We start from the raw sequence: 16,548 nt of genomic DNA on the forward strand, positions 1-16,548 counted from the left end.
AGGGCTCCGGGCTGAGTGGGGGGCCGTGGAGGAAAGGACTGCGGCGCCCTCTGGCCCTGGGGAGGGGCTGGGGGGTCCACACCGGACAGACCAGCTGGGCTGGCGCGTGTCGGGCGGTTGTGGCCACCTTGCACAGAAGGGCAAGCTCGGCTACGTTCTCCCTGGGAAGGGGGCATGGAGGGGCTGCCGCGGCCTGTGGGCCTGGGGCCTCGGGGATGGTCAGCCTGAGGCCTCAGAAGAAGCGTCTGCGCTCCAGGCCGCACGGAGAGGGGCTTTGCGCTGGAGGTGGATCTGAGGACCGCAAGGCAGGGGCCGCAGCTCTCGGGACGCAGCCAGACCCCAGGGCTCCCAGCGGCACGGGGGAGCCCTCTCAACCTGCCCCGACGCGGAATCCAAACAGAGACTCAAACTGCTGTGATGTGAGCCAACAGACGCCCACCTTCTGCTGCAGGTCGGAGGCGGGTGTGGGGCTCTGGTCCCCGTGCAGGCAAGGCCTGTGGGAAGACAGGAGGGGTCCTTTTTTCTGGTGGGGCTCACGCAACCCTGGCTTCCTCTGCCTGGTGGATTAGAGCACAGGTGCAGATCTACAAACAAAGGTGCGGTCGGCCAGGCCGCCTTAACCCTTCCCTGGGGTGGGGCAGACCGGGGTGGGGCTGGAGGCCAGAGATCAGGGCCAGCGGTGGTTTGCTCTGGGCGCTCGGCCACGCACCTCTCAGCGGGGACAGTGGGCCTGCACCTGTCTGCCACCCCCACCCTGGGCCCGCCCCTCTTTTGTCTCGCAGCGAACAATGCCAGCGGGCGGCCCGCGCTCTGCGGTGGCCTCACCGCGGGGACCTCTCCTCCCAGGGTGGGGGGGGCACGGCTGGGCAGGAGCTGAGCTTTGCATGAGGAAACCCGAGCCCCGCCAGGTGCCCAGGTGCAGGGGCGGCGCTGGGGTCTCTGCGCGGGCTCAGGCCTGCGCGCGGGAGGGCTGGGAGGGGAGGGGGCCTCCGGAGGGGGCCGAGGTTCTGCACCCGCCACCCCTGCGAGGCCCCCTCCCTGGAGCACAGCCCCACATGCGTTGACTGCAGGGGGTTTGGAACAGGGCAAGCAAGACCGTCCTTCCGGCCCATCACCAAATCAAACTCGGAGAAGGTTCCCAGGAAAGATCCGACCTTTAGGTTGAAGGGGCTTTGCTGGTGGAGTGTCCCGGTTCCCCTCTGCTCCCCTCTGCTCCCCTTCCCCTTCCTTCCCCCTTCCCTAACCCTCTGTCGGACCCTGGGGACCCCTCACAGGGCCTGGGCCCCCCAGCCCTCTCCTTGGTGTGCAGAGCTGTGCGTCCTGCAGGGTCCCAGGGTGCACGGGACACCCTGCGCCTGCCTGTAGGAGCGTCCCCCTGGGAGGGTCTGGGAACGGGGGGTGCTTCCTGAAGAGAGGGCTCCTCCAGCCCCACCTGGCCCATCCCGGGGTGTGGCGCAGCCTCTAGACCCAGGTCCAAACCCCTGGGACACTGGGGAGGGTTCCGTCTCTGGGGTCCCGGGAGTCAGGGGAGACCTTTGGAACGAGTGGCCACAGGCATCCGTGGGGACGAGGGTGGTGTCTCCTGAGGCTCTCGGCGCCCTGCGGGGTGGTGGGGGCCCCGCCCTCCCGGGCACAGCCCGCCTCCCCAGGGGGTCAGGGGTCCGGGGCCCCTCCCCCAGCCCCTCCCCGTGGCTCTGCCTGCTTCCTCCTCTGGGCTCCACACGCTCCTGCGTCCACACACGCGTGTGCTCAGTCACGCACCCGCAGTCCCACATTCCCTGCGCACACGCACACGCGCACACACGTAGAGCAGCGTGCGCCTGGGGCTGGCGGCCGGGCCCCAGGCTCCACCTGACTGAAGCCACCGGCTCCTTCCCACCGCCACCTTCTCCAGGAGCGGGGACGAGAGCCCTCCTCCCCCACCCCGGCTCGACCCCCTCAGGAAACCCTCCCCGACCGCTTCCCGGGCGCCCGCCACACGCCGGACGCGCGGCAGCCTCGTCCACCCCCGAAGGCGGCGAGACGGGCAGCGCGGAGGACTCAGGGGAGGCAGGAGCGGGCGTGGGGCGGCGCTGGCCGCAGGGCTGGAGCCGGACAGCGCGCCCACTTGTCCAGGAAGCAGAGTTTAAACTTGAGCCCCTTAAAGGCAGCACCCTTTGACCTGAGGCTGCGTCCCCCCCCTTCCTGCTGTGGACAGACTGTTTGCTCTGTAAGATGTGGGCTGGAAGGTGGTGGCATGCGTCAACGTCCTTTCCGTCAGATACATACGTGCCGGTCCCCAAAGTCCAGAACAGCGGGGCTGGGTCTGCGCGTCTGCGGGGAGGCACAGAACAGCAGCCAAAAGCTGGGCTCCAGCGTGACAGACGGACAGCTGGACGGACGTGGTGCCTCCAGATGTCTGGAGGGTCGAGGGGCGGCCCTGCCTAGGATCTGCGAGTCGGGAAGCCCACGCACGGCCCAGCTGTTTTCACGGTGTGTTCAGCTTTCATCAGCACAAAATTGCCGCGCGTGAGTGGCCGTGGCGGGGGTGCTCTGCTTTGGGAGCCCAGTGTGGTGGCAGGTGTGGTGGCCGCTGGCCTGAGGTCAAGACAGCCCGAGGGCAGCATGATCTAAGACTAACCCTAACTCAGGGACCACCAAGGAGAATTTAGACGCTTTGTTTTTCAAGAGAGATGTGCTTTGCTTCTATTCACCAGCTTGTGTAACAATAAAAGGCCTTTGGCCAAACCCAAAGCTCTGGGCTTTCGGGATGTGAACTGCCTTCACTTCGGGCTGCCTCTTGCTTTCAGCTCCGGCCCCCAGCTGGGATCTGCTTCTGAAAAGACAAAAGGCAGGGGAAGGAGGAGGGGAGGAGTAGGAACAGTGGGGAACCACGGGTGAGGCCCCTGGGCTCCTCTGGGTGCTGCCCGGAGGGCGTGGGGAGGAGCTGACGTCTGTCCTTTCTTCTCCCTCCAGCTACTGACCACACCCCCCCTTCCTGCACGAAAGGCCACACCCGGTGGGTCTGTTTCCGTCTCTGCTGGGACCTCGGGCCTGTCCAACGCCCCCAAACTGCCCTTCCCTCCAGGCTTGTCTTGCCGGCCCCGCTCTTGCCCCCCGACCGCGGCCCCACCTGAGCTGGCCTCGGGCTCCTTCCTGGCGCCACAGACCCTCCTCCAGGAAGTGTCCAGCTCCCGGGCGAGGGCGTTCAGGAAGCCCTCAAGGCCGGCACCCCTCCCACCCCGGCAGACCCCACCCAAGGCCCCAGCACCGGAGCTGGTCTCCTCTGGGGGTCCCTGAGGAAAACTGTCACTTTGCAAACAGGACAGGAACGCAGAGGCTCGTGCCGGGTGGACCCACCTCTTCTCGGCATCTCCGATGGGCTGGATCAAAGCCACGACCCTGAACACCGGACGCCCACTTCTCGTGGCCGTTATAGCGGAGCCCCTGAGGGGCAGTGCCCCGGGGACACCCCTGCGTGTACCTGCCCTCCTGCAACCCCTCCCCCGCCGGGTTGCCAGCCTTGTGTCGCACACCTGTGGGCAGCCTCGCCCCGCGGCCTGCGTCCCAGCCCTGAGCTCCGTCAGCACTGTCTGATCAGGACCCTGGGACCCCAGGCGAGCCCCTCGTAGGTACCCTCTGGGTCCGACCACGGGACGCAGGGGCCCACGTGCGCCCCCGTGTGCACCCACACCTGCCACACGCAGACCCCAGGCTGACCAGACACACACAAGAGGCCACAGCTCCCCAGGGGCCTGGGCAGCAGGGGGGTAAGAGCCTGTCCCTCAGAGGCCAGGACAGGCGGCTCAGAGCCTTCCTCGGACGTGCGATGACCGGGGTGTGGGCCACATCTGGGGGACACTGTGCTTCCTGGGGCGCAGGGGGTGCCGCCTCCGTCCTCCTGAGCGGGTTCTCTCCTCGTGAGGTGCTCAGGAGCCCCCATCTGCCCGTGAGGAGGGAGGGCGCCTAGAGTGACGGTGGGCTGGGAGCTGCCTTCTGGCCGGCCCAGCCCCCAGCAGTCTCAGAAAATGAGGTGCAGGGCCCGGTGCCCACAAACGGGACCCAGAGCTCCCAGCTGTGGCGACAGAGCCCGGGGCCAGGCTCAGCCGGGGGACGGCTGGAGGCACTGTGGCCCCACTTGGGGGAGGCTCTGGGAGTCTGTAGGGTGAGATCCGAGGGGAGAAGCCCCCCAGGAGAGGTGCAGCCACGCGGCGAGGGGTGGGAGGGCACGGTGTCCTGGGGTGGCACGTGTCCACTCGTGGACAGGCCACAGGCGGCCTCCTGGGCCAGGGCGGGCCCAGGCCTGCAGGCAGGGACCCCACTTAACAAGGCAGGCGTGCTGTCCCCAGGGCCCCCACTGGGGCTCGCCCCTTGCGGGGCAGGTGGCCCGGGGCTTGGAGCGCCCAGGACGTGACCGGGAGTGAGTATGGACGTGTCAACGCCGTGAGACCTGGGCGGGGGGCCCTGTGTGCAGGGCCAGAGCTGCCGTCAGCGTGCAGCGGGTCCTCAGCCACAGGGGCTCGGGTGGCGCCCCGGGCCCTCCCGAGGTGAGCACAGAGGGCCCGCCGACACGTGCCCCCACCGTCTCGCAGGGGCCTCAGGGCTCAGGCGGGAGGGAGACCCGTGAGCGTCTCAGGCATCGTGGCAGCCCGGACCTGCCCAGCTCCTCGGCTCCGCCCCCCACGCCCCGGTCTCCCGGAGATGGTCGCTGGGAGGGGGTGGCCACGGGGCCTCTGGCGGGAGCGGGATCGTGGGGCCGCCTGCCCTTTTACATCGGGTGAGCGTTTTGCCCACCAGGTGTAACGTTGTCTCGAAGCCCACGCCACCTGCAGCCTTCCCGCTGCCTCTGTGCGGATTTACCAGCAGCGCGCGGGTGTCCGCGCCTCGCTGCGCCATTTCGTGGCGGCGATAACCGTGAGACAGCTCTGTGCTCTGCTCCCAGGGTTCCAGAGCCGGCGGGGCCGCCCTGGGCCCCCCGCGCGGGCCAGCGGGCATCCGGCCCCGCCCGGTTTTGTTCTCGGCAGCCTGGGAGCCCGGTGAGTTTGGCATCCAGCCCCGCCCACCAGACAGGAGCCCTGGGGCCCCAGGCTCCAGGGGAGGCCCCCCAGGGCCGGTAAACAGCCAGACTGAGTGGGCGGAGGACCTTCAGAGGCGCCTGCCTCCTGGGGCCCTGGCCCAGCCCCCACCCAAGTCTGGGGGCGCCGTGGATGCTGCCCGAGTGGGCAGGGCCGCAGGGGACAGAGGGAGCCGCTGGCTCGGGCTGGGACGGCCTGTGCGCCTTGGCCCCGGACGTGCGGTGCCAGGAAGGGCCCTGCGCCGCCCCTCAGGCTCCGCCTCGGCCGGGGGGTGGGCCGCGTCCGCTGCCAGCAAGGGCTCGGGCACCTCCCTGCCCACCTGCTCCTCCCAGCCGGGCAGGACACGGGCTCGTCGCCGTCATCCAAGCCGCCCCGACGTCTCCCTCCGACGGTACCCCCACCCCGAAGGCCTCCATGTCCGGAGCTGAGTGCCGGCACGTCCCCCCCAAGGCTGCCCCTTCCCGGGGCCCCCACCCGTGTAGTTCTCGTCCCGAGCAGCTCTCCGTGTCCACCCCGCCCCCGTCCCCACCGCCCTGGGCCAAGGGTCCAGCCCCGTCCAAAGGGGCCTCCCACGCCCTCTCACCACTCACCATGCGCACGGGGGCCTCTCCGCTGGGCCCGCCGCCCTCCCCCAACCCCCCCCCCACCCCCAGGCCTGGCCTCCTGGGCCGCAGCCTGCAGGGCCGCCCGCCCCCGCTCCCTGCCCCTCGGGCCCCCCACCCCCGCGTGGCTACGCCCTCTCGAGCACAGGCCCCTGGCTGCCCCTCAGGGAGAGCCTGCCCTCCACGGCCTGGTCCCCGGGCCCTGCTCCGCTCCCGCAGCGGACCAACCGTGGCTGCAGGAAACACCGTCCGGCAGCCCCCTCTCAACGTGGTCAGGCCCAAGTCATCCCTCGGGGTGGACGCCATGCTCCTGCGAGGGGAGCCCCACGCTCCCACCGTGTCACCCTTAAACAAACCCCCCCGACCCCAGCGGCCCCTCAGCTCCCGCCCTCTCTCTGCCCCCCTCCCCTGTCACCCCGCCTGGCTCCTCCTGCCTGCTGCTCGGCCCACACGCTCTTCAAGGTCACAGTGACCTCCCTGCTCCTCCTGGCCTGGCCCTGGCTTTGTCCTCCCCCTTGGTGCTGTCCTCAGACGCTGCCAGGGCCCCTCCAGCTCCCCCCGCCTCCCTGCCTGGGGCCTCTCTGCTCCCCGCCCCCCGCCAACGTGGCTGGCCTGTCCCGGCCAGGTCTCTTCCCGCCCCGGCTCCTGCGTCCCCGACCCAGGCCCACTGGCAATGCCAGAACCCTGGGGTGGAGTCCCTGAGTGTCTGGGAACCGGCCAGACCCAGACCGCGTGTGGCCAGGCTCCTGTCCCCCATTCCCCCTGGGCCCCTGGCCGCAGTTCTGAGCAGAGTCACGTCCGCCGGGAAGGAGGCTCTGCACCCTCAGTCCTTGTCATCACACCTCCCAGCATCTTCCTTAAAATATCAACTGACAGGTTCCTTCCCAACCGCTGTCCACACGGTTGGGGGTCCTGGCTTGCGGTGCCCCTCTCTGTGTCCAGGGAGGGGCCTGGGCGCTCACGTCCAGGGGTGTGTGGGCTCCTCACCAATTAGCTCTGGTGTCTGTGAATTTCGTGGGAGCTGGTCCTCTGGTCCCTGACACCTTGGGGTCAGCTGGGCGGCCTCGTAGGCCACGCCTGGGTTCCAGGCCTACAGACCCACTTCCTGCCTCGGGCCCCAGCTGACGTGTCTCGCCTTCACCTCGCACTTACCCGTCTGTCCCGAGCTGGGAGCTCGGCTCCCTCCGAGCCCCGCCCACCCCCCTCTCGGTTGCCCCCCCGCCCCCGGCCCCATCCTCACGGGGACCCCTCGCTCTCTCGGGGCGGCCCGCGGGCCCTACCGCAGCCCTTGCCGGCTTCTCGCTGCCTCCTCTGCTGCCCGTGAGTGTCGGGGCCCAGACCATAAAGAAGCATCAGGGGGAGGACTCCGCGTGGCCTGTGGTTTGGCCCGGAGGGCGGGCGGGGGTCTCCTGCTGGAGCCTCTAGCAGCACGGCGTGGTGGGGAGGGACCACGCTGAGCTGCGGTGCACGGGCCCGTTGTCGGGGACAGAAAGTGTCCCAGAGGCGCGTCTGGGAAACGGAGGCCCCGTGGTGGCTCCCAGGCTGGGGCGCTACCTGGTGGCTTTTCCTTCTTCGGGGGATGCGGAGGTTCTGGGACCAGATACAGGCCGTGGCTGCACCACGCTGCGAGCGCGCTGACTGCCACGGCGCTGTTCCTCTAAAATGGCTCATTTTGTGTGAACTTCACCTCCGTGAAAAACACAAACTCCTTCGCGAAACATGCCCCCACCCTGTCCCATCAGACCAGGATCCAGGGGTCGCGTGGGCCACCGGGTCCCTCCCCACGGCGGCTGCCCCCCCGCCACTGCTGTTTCAGGGACCCCCCCCCCGAATGAGCCCTGGGCTTGGAAGGCCACCGTTCCCCTGGAAACAGGGAAGCCAGTCTTCCCTCCTGCGCCTCTGACAAACAAACCCGCTCCGTGCCAGGGGGGCGGCCCCAGAGCACAATTAGACGCCAGCGAGTGGAAAAAGGGGGTGTAATTTTCCTGGAGCCCCATCCCCTGAGGCAGCCCCAGGCATCTCGGTGACACTTCCCTGCCTCTGGAGACCAATTACCCGGGCGGAGGGGACGAGCGGGCCCAGTGGCCTCGTTAACGCGGCCCCCGTGGGAGGGGCCCAGCAGGGGCGGCTGGTCCAGGGCCCGGGGGCCTGGAGGTGCAGCGGGAGCCTGGCCGCGCCCGGGCCCCCAGGTGGGCGCCGGGCCCTGCCAGCGGGAGCTGAGGGCGGGGCGGGCCCTCCCCAGAGGCCAAGGGCGCCCCGGGTGTGGGGCTGCGGGGCCCCCTCCCTGCTGTGGCAACAGCCCAGCTGGTGCCCGCCTCTCCTGGTGACCGGGTTGCATCAGACAGGCCGCCCCGCCAGGGCCCCGGCAGCCCCCGAGGCCCAGGACGCGCCCGGCCCAGCGCAACGGGGCCGCCGGCCGCAGGCCAGAGCTGCCTGGGCTTGCGGGGCGCGGAGGGCCCCCGGCCTGCAGGCTGGGCTCGGCCCCCGCCTCCCCTGCCGTGGCCCAGGCTGACACGCGGGGCTTCTGCACGGCTCCGCTCCCGGCCTTGGGGAGGCAGCCGCTCAGACTCAGTCACGTCAAGGCCAAGCTACAGGCTGGCTCTGCAGCAACTTCCCGAGCGGCCACGGACCCCCCGGAGGCTCCCCAGACCTCCCGCGGCAGGGCCCAGGGTCAGCGCCCAGAGCCAGAGGAGCCCGGGGCCTGGCCTCCCGTCCCCCGGCCCCCGCCCCCTAGCGGCACCGCGCAGGGGCTGGCTCTGACGCCCCAAGACGCCGCCTCTCTGTCCCCCTCCAGGCAGCAGGGGCCACAGACAGGCGTCGGTGGTCAGAGGTGGCACGGTTCCAGGACCCTCCCCTGTCTCAGGGCAGCTGCTCCCCAAAGTGCGCCCAGAAAGTTGAGTGGGGCCTCGCCCACCGCACACCTGGCTCCCTGCCCTCCTCACTCCCCGGGGGGCACCCCACCAGACCCCAGGCCCCTTCTCCGCCGGCCCCCAGCACCCCTGCCCCACGGCCACACCTGACCCTGACGCAGGACACGGGATGGGCTCCATCCATCCAGTCTCTCCTGCCCTGTCCATTCTGGCCCCTAAGCGGAGACCCCACAGAACAGACCCCTGCAGGGAGAACAGGCCAGAAAGAGCCTAGGGGCACCCGGGAGGGGGTGAGTCCCCAGGTGGCACCCCTGGGAAGGGGCGGAGGGCGGGGGGCAGCACAGCCCAGCGGGGGCCCCTTGCCGACCCCGCCTGACCTCATGGATGACCTCACCTGATCTCCACGACCCCTCCTGACCTTCTTGCTGACCTCACCTGACCTCCCCCTCCTTCCTCTGACCAGGATTTCTGAGCCCTCACTTTCCGCCAGCCCTGGGCACAGTGGGCTCCTAGGGCCTGCGGCCCGCTGGGGGCGGGGGGCTAACAGGGAGAGAGAAGGGGACGCTTCCAGAGGAAAGGCGGCGTGTCCACTGGCCAGGGAAGGCCCTGCAAGGCCACGGCTGGGGCCGGGCAGGGCCGGGGCGGTCCGGTAGCGCGAGACGGAACGGACGGGAGGCCCCCCGACTCGGGGCTGCGGCTGTGGCTCGAGAGGGCGGGGCGGGTCAGGGGTCAGAGGGGAGAGTCTGCACTGCGTGGGCGGAGCCAGGCAAGGGCCGGAGGCCGGAGGCCAGGGCGGCTACGGACCCCCCGGGGCACAGCTGGGCAGCTCCCGGGCCGGCACCCGCCCAGGCGGGAGTCAGAGCCGTGAGGGGGCAAGGGAGGCGGACGCCCCTGGGGCCCGTCGCCGTCCCCGCTGTCTGGGGGCGGGGGCGGGTGGGCAAGCCCCCCGCCATCAGTCCAGCCTGGCTCTGGAGCCCGCACCCTCTTCCCGCAGTCTGAGGAGTTTCATGCAAATGAGTTGCTCGCTGGACAGCTGCAGCGGAGGGTTTGGGATGCAAATCTGAACCACCTGCCCATCCTGCAGGCCTGGGTGCACCCAGGGGCTGGGGGCGCGGAGCTGGGAGGGGCGGCAGCAGGAGGGCCCAGGGAGGCGCTCAGGCTCCCAGGGAGCCCACGTCGCCCCTGAGGGTGGTGGGGCCCCTGGGGCGTGGGCACCAGGAGGAGCAAGCGCCCCTCCCGGTCCAGGGCCCTTCCCGGTGCCCGCCCCGTCCCTGCGCACCTCGGGGGGGCACCCTGCCTCCCGCCCCCGCCTGCGCTGCGGGAGAGGACGGAGGTCCAAGGCCACGTTTAAGGAAAGCCGGCACGGGTGGAAAGCCGGCCTTGGACGCTCTGCTGTCCCTTCCCCTCCTCGTGGGGAAACGCCACGTCTGCCCTGGCACAGAGGCCCACCTTCCCGTCCCGTGTGCTCTGGCCCGAAGCCAGGCTTGGGCAGCTTTGCGTGTCCCCTCACGGTGGTGGGGAGTCCGCGTCACACACTCAGCCGACATCCACGCACCCGCAGGGGCAGGCTCGCCCCGGGCACCTCGTCAGCCGTGAACGAGGCAAGACCCACGTCCCACGGGGCACAAAACCGACGCGCGTGCCCAGGTGTGACTGCTGGGAGGGGTGCCGGCTGGGCTCCAGGCTGCAGGTGCCCGGGCCTCACTGAGAGGCAGACACCCCGGGTGGGCACGAGGGGCCACGGCGGTGGCGCAGAGGCGGGGGAGGGCCTGGCAGGGGGCAGGGGCCGGGGTGTCTCGACTCCGTTGGGCCAGCAGCCTGCAAGGGCAGATATGGGGGCAGCCAGGGCCGGGCGCGTGGTAAAGGCACAGCCGGCCCTCCCAGGGCTGCGGGGGCAGGTCCAGGAAGCTCCGCGTCTGTTAGACGCGGCAGAGGCGGAGGGCGTGGGGCCGGGAGATGGGGCCTCCGAGGCTCAGCGGCTGTGCGGAGCTTTGGGGGGGTCCTTGTCATCGGGCAAAGACGCAAGGGTCAGGGGTGACGGGTGTCCCGCGAGCACCTCACGCGCGAATGTTTTGGGAGAGAGAAGCAGCATGTGCTGTGGGCTGAGCTGTGTCCCCGAATCCTGTGTGGAAGCCCTGACCCCCAGCGTGACGGCGTCTGCAGGGGGGGCCTCGGCGAGGTGATCAGGATGAGGGGGGCCCCTGAGGGCACCCGTGCCCTGATAACAAGGGGAAGAAAGAGAGGCCCCCCTCCCCGCGAGCACACCAAGGCTGGGCGGAGAGGGCCGTGAGGACCGCAAGAAGGCAGGGGAGGGGCCTCAGCAGAGGCCGGGTCTGCTGGCACCTGGACCTGGGCCTCCAGCCCCGGGTCTGTGAGGAGCGACGTCCTGCCTACGCCGCCCTGGGCTGTGGCCGCTTCTTACGGCCGCCCGAGCGGACGATCCGTATTGTACTCGCCGTTTTCCTGTACGTTTGGAGTTATTTCAAAACAGAAAGGGTAAAAATGCCGTGAAGGAAGGACGGAACAAAACAAGGCCCCAAACAGTGCTAGGCCCTCGCCAGGCTCAGCCTGTGCCCGGGTGGAGGGGCACAGGGTGTGCAGGGAGCTCCGAGGTCACCGCCACCCAGCGAAGGAGACAGGTCCCCCGGCAGGAAGCAGGGAGCGGAGAGGCCACTGCTGACACCATCCAAGAACCACGACTGTGTGGCCTCGAAGGCGCACGTCATCTAGAGACCCGGGGTGGGCGTGACCCGAGGGCCCTGGAAGCTGCAGGGGTGGGCGGGCGGGGGCGGCTCGGGGAGGCCGGGGAGCCTGGGGTCCGTGTGAAAGAGGAGAGACGTTGGTTTGGGGGAGGCAGCGGCCCTGAGGCTGCGAGCAGGCAGTCTGGCACTGCCCCCGCGCAGGGCGAGGATGAGGCCTGGTCCCTGGTCTGAGAGCCCGAAGGGCCACGCGTGCGCTGGACCGCTGGCGAGCTGGGGCTGCGTGGGCTCCTCCCCCGCGCCCCCTGAATGGTGGAGAAAAGGGGCCTCGGTGGATCTGCCCCGTGGGAGGGCTGTGGCCCTTTTCCAGAGGGCTCCTGCAGGGCCGGCAGGGGGACATCGGTGGAGGCCTGGGGACGTCTGAGGCCCTTGTTGCACCTGGCAGAGGGGGGTCGATTTCAATCCCAGTCCCTGAGGAGAGGCTGAGGGGCAGGGCGCCCCTCCTTTCTTGAGTGCTGGGTTTGGGGCGGACGCCCGCAGAAGCGGGCACTCAGGGAGAGGGTGACACGGAACATGTCTGGCTTTGGCTGAGAGTGGGGCCCGTGGGGCTGAGCTTCCTGTCTCACAAGGGGTGACCTCGGTCTGGCCGCACCAGACAGGCAGCCGATGCAACTGCCCACGTCACTCCGGCCCTGGCACCAAGGTCCCCACTGCCCCCAGGCGCTTTGTTTCTTCCTGGGGGAGGCTGAGTCACTGGGCCTGGCCCCCCTGTGAGGGCCGGACTCCAGGCCAGGCCGGGCCACGCGTGGGTCCCACAGGGCAGGAGAGGGCAGGGGCTCCCTGCCAGGTTCCTGGCATCAGCCTAAAGCCACGCCGTGCTGGCAGGGCAGGCCTGAGCTGTGGCCTGTGCCCCCAGGGCCCTGTGCAGCCAGCACCACCCAACTGCACAGCCAGAGCAGGCCCTCGGAGCCTCACCCCTCCCCAGGGCCCCCGTGAGAACCGAATGCCTGTGGGTGCCGGCCTCAGCTGTGTGCTCAGGCCAGAGGAGCCGGGAGGAGGCACCACGGAGGGCCAGGCAGCCCCTTGGCCCGTCTCTGCTTGGGGCCTTCGGGGCCTGCTGGACACAGCCTTGCTGGGCAACAAGAGACCCCTGGTGGTGGCATATCTGGCCCCCCGCCGGCCAAGCTAGGGGGCAGTTAGAAAAAAGAGCCAAGCAGAGAGGAGGCTGGGAAGGCTGGGGGTCACGAGGCCGGGGTCAGCTGGCCTTCCCAGCCGTGCGGTCGGGCCCCACCCAGCCCGGGCCCCGCCCCGGCCGCTCTGGCCTGGGGGCTCCCCTTGGTCCCCAGCTGCGGGTACATGAGGGAGGTGGGGTAGGACGCCCCTAGCCACCCCCTCAGGGGGTCCAGACAAGGTCCCAGCTCTGCGGTCAACTCTCCCAGGACAAAGGGGCCACCCCCAGCGCTCAGACCCTGGGCCAGTCTTTGCTTGGAGCCTCAGGGCGAGGGGCGCAGTGGAGCCCAGAGGTGGCTGCCCGCATCAGGCCTCAAGTCTCCAGAGTTCCCTCTGGGCCTCCCAGAGGTCAGAGGTCGGAGGAGGCCTGGCGGGGCCAGGCCGCTGCAGAGGCAACACTGCCTGTGCAATTTGCCTGAGTCGTTTCCATCTGCGCCGAGATTTCCCTGCCAGGGCCCTGCCTGCAGCGCTGGTTCCGGCCGGTGCCCCTCGATCGGATGCCCGTGCACCCCTGAGGCCCCAGGAGTGCTGGCGGGCAGCACTAGCTGAGTGCCCACGGCCCTGAGGTCTCAGCACACCCGCGGAAGGGCCCTTGGTTTGGTCTGGAGGCACTCTGGTCCAGACCTCACAGCTCACGGTGTGTCGGAGGACGGGCCTGCGGTGCCTGGGGTGGGCCCCAGACGCTCTGCTCCACCGGACTCTGCGGGCGACCCCCGTGCGCTCAGCCTGACACCTGGGGCCCCCGGCTGAAGGGTCTCCCGGCTCCCAGTATCTGTCCCCTCCAGGGCCAGCTCCCGGGGCTCACCCTCCCGCCCAGCCGGCCTCGGCTGTCCGGGGGTCCGTGTCCTGGGCCCCCTCAGCCTCTCAGGGTGGGAGCCACCCGGCCCCGAGCAAATGTCAAGCGTGCCCAGTGCTGGACCCGACAGACTTGCGGAGGTGACCGTGCCAGGTCAGGGGCCCAGCAACATTCAGGCCAAACCAGACCAAAGGCCTCAGGGACCCCCGTGCCCTCAGCGCCCAGCCGAGCCCAACCACAGGACAGGGTGGGGGTGGGGCTGGAGAGAGCTGGGACTCAGCCCCCCTCGTGGCCCCAGCTGAGGGCCAGAGGCACGCCCAGGGGTCCCGGCCCTTCCTGAGCCCGGCCTGCCTCAGCTCCCCGGACCCCTGTCCTCTGCGTCCCCCGCCGCAGCTCACAGCCACCAGCTTCTGTCCCCTGACGCCCCGACAGCGCCGGGACACCTGCCAGGGTCACCGTGGGACTCTTCAAAATATATTTAAATGAGCTTCTTACTTCGCGCAGTTTCAGACGTGCAGCACTGTTGCACGTTCCCGCAGGCCCGCAGCCAGCTCCCCACCCCCCACCGTCGGGGTCAGGGCTACGGCGGCCGGCCCGTTTCCACGCGCTCGAGCCCCACCTCTCTCGGGTTTCCTCAGTTTCTCCGCGTGTCCTCTTCCCACCTGGGATCCCACGTGACATTCAGTCGTCACGCGTCCTCGGGCTCCTCTGGCTGCGACAGGCGTCAGATGCCTTTGTTTTCGTGACCTTGGCCGTGTGCAGGAGCGCTGGCCAGGTGTTTGTCGACTGCCCCTCTGTTGGGGTTTGTCTGATGTTTTTCTCACGCTTAGACTGAGGTCAGGGGCTTGGGGAGGAGCCACGGAGGGGCCGCCCTTCTCGTCACATCACACTGGGGGCACCTGCTCTCGTGGTGATGTGGTCTCGCTCACCCAGCTGAGGTTTTTCCACTAGCAAGACCTTTCTCATTGCCTTATATTTTAAGGTCAAATATTTTGGAACCCCACCGCTCTGGGTCCTCCCCAGCCGTAGACCCCAACAGAGTCTACACCTGCCTCCTCCATCCCCACAGCACCAGAGCCCGACCCGCTGGCCCCCAGAGGTGGGCCTTGGTCTCAGGTGGCCGAGCTGGGCAGAGGCTCCGCGAGCAGAGTGACCCGCTGCTGACGGGCTGGCCAAGGAGGCCCAAAGGGCTCACCGCTGACTTTGGCGCCCTAGAGGCTGAACTGGGCACCCGGTGGGTCCCGGGCCCTTGGGCTGGGCGGGAGGAGCTGAGGCCAGAAGGGGTGGAAAGACAGATCCAAAGGTGGACGAGAGAGGGTCCCCTCTCTGTGCAGCAGTTCCTCAGGGCAGGGAGCGGCCTCCCGCGCGGGGCCCAGGCCACGCTCACCCGTCAGCACAGCGGGAGGGAGCCGCCTGCGGGGGAAACACCTGGCCCCGCGGATCCCGCGGATCAGCCCCACCCGCGCCCGGGAACACGCAGCCCCTGGTGGCCTTCCTGCCGAGGCGGGGCAGGGTCTCTGCCGCGTCGGACAGCTCAGTGGGGGAAGGGCCGGCGAGGGGGGGTCCCTGAGGAGGCAGAGCCACTGCCCTGTGGGGCGAGCCCTTTCCCTGCGCAGAACCTCCAAGTCCAGACCCCAAACACTGGGGTCCTGCCCTGCGCGACCTGTGACGAGATCGTTCTCCCAGTTCCCCGAAGACACGAAGCTGCCTGTCTTCTAGGGCCGTGCCAACTGCAGTGGCCAAAGGCAAGATTAGCCACGGCCCCTCCCCAGGCCAGGTGGACACCCGTGACTTGGTGGAGGGCCAGGGAGAGGTGCGTGACAGAGCTCGTCCCCTGCCATGGGGGCCCTGACCCCGGGGCCAGCTGCCCAGCGGGCCCACGTGGGGCAGGCCAGCAGCCCCGGCGTCGGCCCACGTCTGCCCCAGGTGATGGCTGTGCTGCGCGGAGGAGCTGAGCCCGAGGAGCCCGGGGCCTGCGGAGGGACGCGGGGCCTGTGCCGAGGAGAAGCGGCCTGTCCCAACCAGAAGTGCAGGGGCCAGTAAGGCGACACGGAGCTTGCGTCCCCGTGGAGCCCGGAGCTGGCTGAGAGCTGAGAGAGGTCCCAACCCTGAGTCCAAGGCTCGGGGTGGGGGGCTCCAGGGCCCCCCGCCCCAGCCCTGTCCCAGCAGGAAGGTGGGATCTCGTAAGCCCTGGGGGGTGCAGGGCGCCGGCGGCCGCCTGGGACTGACCGCCATGCAGGACGCAGCCGAGCCACAGCACAATGGCCCTTTGTCCGGCCTGCGCCACCCTGGGAGGCCTCAGCCGCAGGCAGAGCCGGGAGGCTGGGGGCTAGCTCACCCCCAGCGCTCCCACCAGCCCAACTGTGTCCCCAAGTGTGTTGGGGGGTGCTTTGGTCACCCTTTCCAGGTTGGGCCTCCCTGTCCCTGGAGATCCTGTCTCGCCGGCCCCGCCCCCTCCTGCTGCCATGGCAACGTCTGCACCCAGCAGGTGGGCTGGGCCAGAACCTTTGTCCAGTGGCCACCAGTTTCTCCAGCGATCCTGGCACCCAGTACAGCTGCCGCCTGCCCGGCAGGGATGACGTGGCCGGTGTGCGGTGGGGGCTGCCCACGGTGACCCTTCAGGCTTGGGCGCCCGGCTCTCCCCTCGGAGGAAGCCAGAGGCTCCGGGCCCCGTCCCGCTGACCCCCCGACCACACCCCTCCTTGCAGGGTGGGGGTGCCGCCCCAGAGGGACCAGGGCCTCTGCACAGGCAGGAGCGGACTCCTGCTGCAGCCACAGATGCTCCACTAGGAGTGACCGTCCCAGCTCAGGGCCTTGAGGCAGCCGTCAGCAGAGCTCAGGGGCGCCAGAGGGTCCTCGGACCCAGCCTGGGCTGACGGGGGCTGCCTGCAACGACCACGGGGCAAAGGGAACATCTCAACTGAACACTTGTTGGAAACCAAGGGACAGGATGCGTGTGAACCCTGCCAAGACCCCCTCGGTCATCTCGCCAGCACAGGGCCCTGTCTTGCTCTGGGTCACGTTTCCTCTACTCGAGACTTAGGCAGACGAGGCCAGGAGAGCACAGAGTGGTCACTGCAAGGTCAGGGGTGGGCAGTCAGCCAGACCAGAATCGTCCTCTTCAGGGTGATGCACCAGGGGAGACAGTCAAAGTGGCTTTCGCTTCCTGGGGGCACTCGCTCCCCGGCCACACCGCACGCAGGCGAAGCTCAGCTGCTTCCTGGCCTGCTTTCCGACCCTGAGCTAAGCGCAGGCCTCCACGGCATAGCTGCGGTGGCCTCCCGCCGGGACCTTGAA

At 69.5% G+C, this 16,548-nt stretch overlaps 1 protein-coding gene across 1 annotated transcript; it reads left to right on the forward strand.

The window, feature by feature from the left end:
* Positions 1 to 215: 215 nt before the first annotated feature.
* LOC130859850 (basic proline-rich protein-like) lies at positions 216 to 8,676 on the forward strand. Its single transcript, XM_057747296.1, has 11 exons — positions 216 to 462; positions 783 to 847; positions 1,895 to 2,472; positions 3,419 to 3,607; positions 4,454 to 4,526; positions 4,572 to 4,756; positions 4,812 to 5,015; positions 5,387 to 5,993; positions 6,778 to 6,976; positions 7,666 to 7,845; positions 8,015 to 8,676. The coding sequence occupies exons 1-11, from the start codon at positions 216 to 218 to the stop codon at positions 8,674 to 8,676; spliced, it is 3,189 nt and encodes a 1,062-aa protein (XP_057603279.1).
* Positions 8,677 to 16,548: the final 7,872 nt, after the last annotated feature.

The sequence above is a fragment of the Hippopotamus amphibius genome, chromosome 1 (genome assembly GCF_030028045.1).
Source record: "Hippopotamus amphibius kiboko isolate mHipAmp2 chromosome 1, mHipAmp2.hap2, whole genome shotgun sequence".
NCBI classification, from domain to species: domain Eukaryota; kingdom Metazoa; phylum Chordata; class Mammalia; order Artiodactyla; family Hippopotamidae; genus Hippopotamus; species Hippopotamus amphibius.

Bases quoted from the DNA above. Each gene is read 5' to 3' on its own strand.
- LOC130859850 (XM_057747296.1), top strand. From the start codon at position 216: ATGGTCAGCCTGAGGCCTCAGAAGAAGCGTCTGCGCTCCAGGCCGCAC. The intron at 4,757-4,811 runs GTGAGCGTTTTG...CGCCACCTGCAG, and splicing joins CGCCTGCCCTTTTACATCGG to CCTTCCCGCTGCCTCTGTGC. The intron at 7,846-8,014 runs GTGGGCGCCGGG...CCGCCCCGCCAG, and splicing joins GGCCGCGCCCGGGCCCCCAG to GGCCCCGGCAGCCCCCGAGG.